The 8,345-nt window shown below is 34.9% G+C and overlaps 1 protein-coding gene across 1 annotated transcript; it reads right to left on the bottom strand.

The window, feature by feature from the left end:
• Nucleotides 1-1,350: 1,350 nt before the first annotated feature.
• On the bottom strand, nucleotides 1,351-7,407 carry LOC126703350 (F-box protein At5g39450). Its single transcript, XM_050402315.1, has 2 exons — nucleotides 4,870-7,407; nucleotides 1,351-2,173 (listed from the first exon to the last, which is right to left on the bottom strand). Exons 1-2 carry the CDS (start codon nucleotides 6,726-6,728, stop codon nucleotides 2,119-2,121), a joined length of 1,914 nt encoding a protein of 637 aa, XP_050258272.1. The 5' UTR covers nucleotides 6,729-7,407; the 3' UTR covers nucleotides 1,351-2,118.
• Between the last annotated feature and the right edge of the window lie 938 nt (nucleotides 7,408-8,345).

Here is an 8,345-nt window from a genome sequence, read left to right as displayed (position 1 = left end):
GACTTGCGTTGCTAGCACCACCATCAACTAAGTGGTTGCCAATGACACCACCATCACTGGTGGTCACCAACCTTTCTAATCCAATTTTCATTTTTAATTCTTTCTTTTTTCTGTTTGATTTGATTTTCTTAGTGGAAAATATATTTTAGATATAGTTCTTATGTAAATCTTTGAGTTTGGGCATCCTAGGTTCTGTGTTTGGAATTGGGTTGTGGGGGTCTAAGATCAAGGATGGAGGTGCTAGTGGAGGAAGAAAGGATAGAGGACTGTCAAGAAAGGTAATCTATGATTGTAAGGGAGAGAGAGAAGAAGGGTTTGTTTGGGTAAGAAAATTCATTTAATTGGTAATGTGCTTCTCATATGACCAAGGACACTTGTTAATTTTTTAGTGTGCCACCTAATGGTGTTTGCAGGAACTTATGCAATCCAGGTTGCATAAAATCCTTGCCCTTTTTAATTATTTAAAATCTATTATATTTCAATGTGAAATAAACAAATAAACGTTTACTAATTATTAGAGAGAAGAATAAAAAAAATAGTCGACTTTTTTTTTTTTTTTTTTTTTTGGTTAGACATAACTTAAGTACAATACCTTAAGTGTTGTTCTTTAAGTTCATCTCTTAAAATTCGGCTATGTGGATGATTAACTAAAAAAATGGCTTCCACCTCATGAGAAAAAATCCATATGACGGAATTTTAAGAGAAGAACCTAAAAAACATCCCCTAAGTAATGTACATATATATATATATATATATATATATAAGTAAACCATGTAAAATTATTAGGCATGAAACCAATTTATTATTATTATTATTTAGAATGGAGAAAGGGCTTCTTCTTTTTCAGTATATCAATATGAATCAGAAAAAAAAAAATATATATATATATATATATATTAATTATTAGAAAGAAAAAAAAGAAAAAAAAAGGAAGAAGAGTAAACCATGTAAAATTATTAGGCATGAAACCAATTTTTTATTATTATTATTTAGAATGGAGAAAGGGCTTCTTCTTTTTCAGTATATCAATATGAATCAGAAAAAAAAATATATATATATATATATATATATATATTAATTATTAGAAAGAAAAAAAAGAAAAAGAAAAAAAAGAAGAGTAAACCATGTAAAATTATTAAGCTTGATTTTTTTTTCAAAAATAAAAACAAACAGTGAAGTGTCGAATATAACTTAAAACTCTAAAGATCAACATAAATTCCATGACGATACAATCTAAAAATTAATTAAGGCCTCTATACAACATCTACTAAAACTTTCTAAAAAGACAATAATGAATTCGAGCATCATCCACCAGTTTGGTAAACCAAATAGTAACCATGCTACATAAAGTTGAAATGCGAATAATTGGCATGGCATTGAAGAAAATATTAAAATATAAATATTGCCATGCTTAAGAGAAAATTTGAAAGTGAGAAAAAAGTTCTATCATCAATGCGTTTAGAACCTTTATTAGGATCCCTTGATACAAATATCCCCTCCCATTAACATTATAGCAAACTGGGTGATGTACTTTTTGACCCAGATGCTTATCTCTAATGCTTATTATCATATCATCTCAACAATCTGAAATGTTAAATTCTCTGAACATTTCAAATCAGACAATGAAGATTGCCTCCATCTTTATGTCATTTGAACTTCAGCAGCATTGAGGAGCAGCTTATGATTTGATGAATAGATGAAAGTCCAAAGTCATTGAACCGTCAATAGAAGCCAAAGGCAACCTTATGTAGTTTATACAAGGAATCAGAGCAGTGGTAGCACATCACTTATTTGTACTGTAATTCAAATGCCCATAAATGTCTTACTTCGTATAGTTTTTCCCATTTTTCCCAGTCAAAGAATAACCTGGTACACACCTCAAAAGTTCATTCGTTTGGAAACTCTAGAGAAAGGGAAACACATCATATTTGAGATTCTCACTGTAGCATCAATCAAATTGGGAAGAAAAGATTTGTCTGATTCCAGGGGCAACCTATTACTGCCTAAGTAGCAAAGATGTCTCTGATTCCAGAAGGCCTACTTAAATTTATCAAGAACTCATTTCCTTATATCGGAAATAAAATCTCCTAGAAGAAGGATGGTGATGTAGTCAATTTGCTAAGGCATGTTTTGTTGCAAGTGTGATGTCCGTATGTCATTGCACTGTGGGAATCTACATAATCAAAGAAGGCAAAAAAAAAAATTTAGGAAGCCAATTTTATTATCTTAGAGGCTAAAGAAACTGCTCTCAACAACTTGTTCTTACACCAAAAGTACCAGAAACTCTCTCTTGGCTTTCCTTTATTAAAGCCTAATGAATCAGATTATACAACAAAAGTCCAGAAAATTTCAAACACCCTATATTTCTGTTTCTGAGTCAAATTATTCTTGACCTATCAAAGGCATATAGCAAACTAATGGATTCAAACTCATACAACAAGTGAACAGAAAACAATAATCATAAGGCCGTAATTTACAACGGTAGGTCATAAGCATGAATTAGAGGTATAAATGTTAAAGGTCAGAAATTGGAAGACGCATGATTTACAAAAGCCAATAGATCAAACAATGTTTGGCATCAAAAAGCAGAACCAAAAATTATAATCTCTTCTGGTCTCATAATCTACCTGCACTTTTATTTCCCAAACATCTTTTGGCAGAATTACTACCACATAATCACAGGTAGGAGTTATACATCTTGTGTAAATACAGTTTGTCCTCTTCCTTGAAAAATATAAATTATTATTTATCGAAAAAAAAAAATAATCATAGGTGGGAGAGTGTCCTCTTTTGTCACTTTCCCTTGGAAGGGTTTTGGGGCATAAAGGCCCCACAGAGAGTGTCTTTTTTGTTTGGAAGACAGCATGGAGGAAGATTCTTACTTATGAAAATTTTAGGAGGAAAGGTGGGGAGGGGGTGGATCATCTTTTGAATCATTGCACAGAGGTTTATCAATTGTGGTGTTTTGTATTTAGATCTTTTGGTATCACTTGGGTCTTACTAGTGAGTGTGAAAGAACTTTTGTTTGGTTGGAGGAATTGGTTGGGTAAACATTTGTTGGATATTTGGAATAGAAGGACATTTAAGGATGGAATAGGAGGATGTTTGACGATTTGGAGAGCACAAGGGACCAGCTTTTAGCTCATTTTGTTGGTACCTTGTTTGATTGGTCTCAAGCTTGGGGACTCACGAATAGTGATTCTATTCCAATGTTTATTTAGTCTCATTGTATATAATCTTTGGTATTTGTTTGTAATTCTTTAGTCTACTTTATGCTTATTTTGCATTAAGTAGTCTCTTTTCAATAAAATTTTATTACTTATTAAAAAATAAAATAAAAAAGGATTTTGATAGGCTTGAAAATGGAGTATTTGTGCATATGTGCAGGATAACATCTTAACTTGTGGGCCTTCCAGCACCCTTGTGCACTTCAAAAAAACTTGAAGCTCCTCTAGGGGGCAGATAACAATTTCTCAAATTGATCCCAAAACTGTGACTAGATTTTTATGGACTGATTCCCAAAAATTTTACAAAGGTGTAAGTAAAAAATTATTTGCTAAGTAATTAAGGAGGAGAGGAGTAGATGAAGGCCTTATGATCTAGAGCTTATTGGCTATAATTTCCTAAATTAATAAGTAAACCAAGATAAAGAAATCAGATTTGCAACTATGGTTGGTGACAACTTTTCTTTTTCAAAATTAAATTCTGAATTTCACAAACACTCTCTAATAGATGAAATTGTATCAACTAATGCTGCATGGACAATACTAGCTCAATCCATAATATGCTTAGCCCAAGATCAGGCTTATGAGCGATGAACCATGATATAGCTATAGAGAAAGCCCACAATTAATGAGTCACACAACTTTTTCAATAAAATTAACCTATGTAAAGTGTGGTTTCATTGTCATTTAATTGTTCAGCTTCTTTAAGTCATCTTAACACCATAAACTTGTCGCTTTAGGCTCTCAAAGTACATAAATAAAAAAACATTAAAATAGTTAACTATACTAGGCCAAGTTGTACCTAATTGTCTTAAGTTACGATAAGATAAACCTAAGCTTGAGATCTAAAAAAAAAGAATTACTCCCATCTCACGATAGCAAAATCACCCCCAGTTTGTCCTATCAGTACCAAGAACAACACATAAATACCATTTAGAAATAGAGAACTGCTTTTGAGTGATTATAATATCAAATGAATGATCCACAAGTTCCATAACACTTCCCATCCTCTCAAAATTAGGAAGATATCTCCTTAAAGGTCCTGCATCAGCAGATCCCACTCATATAAAAAAAATCAGTTGAGTAGAAAGGACAAAAGTTAGCAAGGTACAGCAGAGATGTTGTCGTCAAAGATGAGGTTGTGTATTAAAAACATATAAACATTGATATTATAAAGTTAATCCTAAAATATGATTTAATAATCTCTCATATATTCTGAATGTCTCATTATTTCAAATGTCTATTGCATAAGTAATCTTATCTCTCATGTTTTTTGCACAAAAATAAAAACCTCAAAATATCCAGCTAGTCAGGGTTGGCCTTGTCATTGTCAACAATGACAATGACAATGACATACTAATTCAAACTTCTGTAGCACATACAAAATACTCAAGTCTTTCTCAAAGTATAGATCCACATCACAGTAGCATAAGGAAAGAACACTCACGAGTAACCACTAACCACCACAAATGTCAATATGCATTTATTATCTATGAAGTAAATATAGCGTAAAAAGAAATTTTATGAAATTAAGTAAAATAAATAAACAAATGCATGTTGCAAGGACAAAATATCAATTACTGAGAGAAAAAAGATGAAGTGAGAGATTGGCAATATAAGAATTCATCTAAGGGGTAAGCCAAACCTTGGTGAAGACAAACAAGTTGAGTTGTTTGGGAAGCCTGCAAACACATTTGAGTAGGACTTGGTCAAATATGAAAAATTGGCAATTGGAGGTAGTGGCGGCACTCGTTCACCTTTCCTAAGTAGCTCTTGCAAGTTAAGTCTCTGCAAGGTCAAGATTGCCCTGGATTCTTTCCAAATAAAGGCAAGAAGACCATTTTGAAAAACAAAGAGGGAACCAGGCTTTGAGCCAGGATATCTAAATCCATAGCCATTTGCAATGCCCTCTCCTATAAAAGCATGCTTTACATTCACAGGAAGAGAATCTGCATCAGTTTCAAATGGAAATGGATCCAGCGAAGGTTCATCTATATTCACTATAAACATTGCTGAACCGTTAGGATGCAGAACATAGTGGGTGCCTTCCAAAATTTTGGTCGCAATAAGATTTCGCTGCCCTTGGGACTCCTCATAGGAGAGCAGAAGAAAGAAGAGAGCCTTACCGGGCTTATCTGTACTAGGCCTCCCAGGAGGCCAACCAAATGTCCCTCCCCACAAACCAGCATAGTCTTGGTCAGCTGTTGGGACCCGCATGGGCAACTTGTAAAGGGCAAACCGACTTTCATGCATGTTTGGCCATGCTCGATAAGAAGATAGTTTAACATTGGCTGCATGCAATGCAAGTCTAATTGTATCATCTGACCTCAAAAACTCATGAAGTTGTGCGTGCTTATGCTCACTGCTAGAAGAGCCATTCTTTGAAATTGCATCACTACCATTTGTTGAGCTGGACTTCCCCAGGATATGTTTGAGGCTATCCCTAAAGTATCCACCAAGACCTTTTCTCTTGGTGTATTGTGTATGACTATCATCATCACTATGGGAAATACAAAAGCCACTTGGATGATCAAGACTCTTTCTAATCTGGCTCAATTCCATTTGGCTAGGATCAGTTGACAGTTCGGGACTTGCCTTCCAATCAATTTGACAACCACCATGCCTATACATATGCATAAGCAGAGATCTCCGTTCCAATAAGAGCACCAGATCCTTCTGAAAGTTCTCTTCATCATCCCTTAACCGTGGAAATAGTGGCCCGTTAGCCCACTCAGGAACCTTTTGTCGAACTTGGGTGGTAACAACATGCAACAACTTTCTTCTATCACAAAACCCCAGTCGACTGAATGGCACCTTCACCTCATTCTGTCCAAGCACCCTTTGAGACCTTGAAATTCCACTATTCGACCTACAAACTTTTCTTAGATCCTTATCTGAAAGGGGAGCAAAACTCTTACTATGCAACAATTCATCCCCGTTTTCCTGTTGCCTAGTCTCAACCTCGAGCAATAGCACATTACAAGCCCTCTCCACAGGCTTGACTGAACCAGGATAAAAGAAGTCCTGTCCCTTGTCTCTTCCATGTAGAAAAAATGTGGCGGAACCATCAGAATTACCAACAACTTCAAAGACAGGTGCCCATAGGATGGGGCCATCTTCTATGCCTAGTGGACCAAGCTCTTGGGGGATTATCCGGCATCCAACAACTGAAATAAAACCGGGCATGACATAGACTACGTTGCCAAGCTCAGGGTTCTGGTGAACCCAGATTCCAATCAATGGCTCAACACAAATGAGGAAGCGGCAAAGCGCCTTGTAAGACGACACACCCTTTCGCCACTCAATGAGGTCTCTATGGGACAAGATGCCCATCATTTCACAACGTGTAAGCCAGACCTTTTCAGTGGCCATGAGGGCACACAGACTCCGGCAACATAAACTGAGATTACATAGGTCCCTCGGGGAGAGGGACCAGGAAACTATGGCAAATATATCATAAGGCAGAGATAGAAGCAAGCTGGACCCGCAGGGTTCAGACAACATTATTTTTCGACTAACAATTGGTTTTGCTTGTCAAGCAAATGAATATTGATTCACAGTTCTATATGTTTTGACTGCCTAAATTGCATACTTCACCATAGACACACACAACCCCCAAATCTTAAAATGAACAATCGTTAGTAACTGGCAATAAAAAAAAAAGGGTAATTGGGCACCCTTGAAACTCTTAGAAATCCAGTCTTATTTTAATTCAGTAAAAGTAAAGTAAACAGAATCAGACCTGGAACCAAAATGGGTTTGCCTCAGATTCTTCAATTATTGCATCTAAGAAGCATGCATGACACTTGAAAAGACCAGAGATGAAATGGGTTTGTTTCAGATTCTCCAAAACTCAAATGGGTCTATCCCAATCACCATATTTCTTTTTTAGAAAAAAAAAAAAAAAAAATCTTGCATCTATGATTATTTCAGACCTGAGAAAGAGTGAGTGAGAGAGAGAAAGAGCTTACAGTTAAAGGGAAAATGAAGGCAAGGAGACTGATGATAAACCTGGGAAGAGTTGAGGTCAAGTCATCACCACTAAATCAAAGTCATCCCTCTCTCTCTCTCTCTCTCTCTCTCTCTCTGTGGCTCTACTCAAAAAGGCAAATGATGGAAGAGAGGAAAGACAAGTCCAATTAAGCTTCGGTACTATCATTGATTCCCATCTGGGGTCCTCTATTAGTTCTATGCCAGCCTGCCAATATTGAATTGAGCTTAAAGTAGAGGCCAAGACCCATAAGTCCTTCTTTTCCAAAAAAAAAAACAAAAAGACCCATAAAGTCCATATTCTCAAAGACCATAAGTCACACACATAGCAAAAGAGTAAAAAAGAAAAGAGTGACCATAAATTAAAAATAAATAAATAAATAAAAAGGAAAAAAAGAAAAAGAAAAGAGTGAGCGAGGTAGACTCGTAGATGCCGACAAAGTCACAAACCATCACATTTATTATTCTACTTATCTCACTGTGCAGTCCAATTGGCTCTTTAATAAACTTTGTGGAATATTAATATATAATTACGGTGGGTTGGCCAACTGCCTTACCATTTCCACGTTCGTCAAACAGGGCGTGTGTGTTATGTGGCAGTGTGGGCCCATAACACACTTTATTACACACTTCATATTTACGCGGTCGGTAATGTGGCAGCGTGTGTACAGTAAATATCTGTATATATTAAAACGGTTTAGGAAGTTAGTTTTTTTTTTTTTTTTTTTTTTTTTTTTTTTTTTTTTTTTTTTTTTTTTTTCTGTTAAAAATACATCTAAATTAATTAATCAACAACTTAAAAATAGGATTAAAATAGTAAATTGGCAAAAGAAAGTTAGTTATTACTTTTTTTACTGTCAAAAATACCCCTACCTAAAATTTAAAAATAGAGTTAAAATAGTAAATTGATAAAAATAATAAATTCCTACTTCTATGTTGAAACATTTTTCTGCTTCTAATAAACTCTTACTTTTATGTTAATTTAAATTCTCACTTCTACTCTCTAACTCTCTACAAAATAGTATCACTCTTTTGTTAGTTTTAAAACTCCTCCAATCTACAAAACTCACCTCACGTTGTTGTTGTTGTTTTTTTTTTTTTTTTTTGTGATTAGAAATCTCAAATTATAAT

Source organism: Quercus robur, chromosome 10 (assembly GCF_932294415.1).
Source record: "Quercus robur chromosome 10, dhQueRobu3.1, whole genome shotgun sequence".
NCBI lineage: Eukaryota > Viridiplantae > Streptophyta > Magnoliopsida > Fagales > Fagaceae > Quercus > Quercus robur.
Note: the sequence above shows the minus strand (reverse complement) of the source record. Positions and strands in the feature narration are given on the sequence as shown.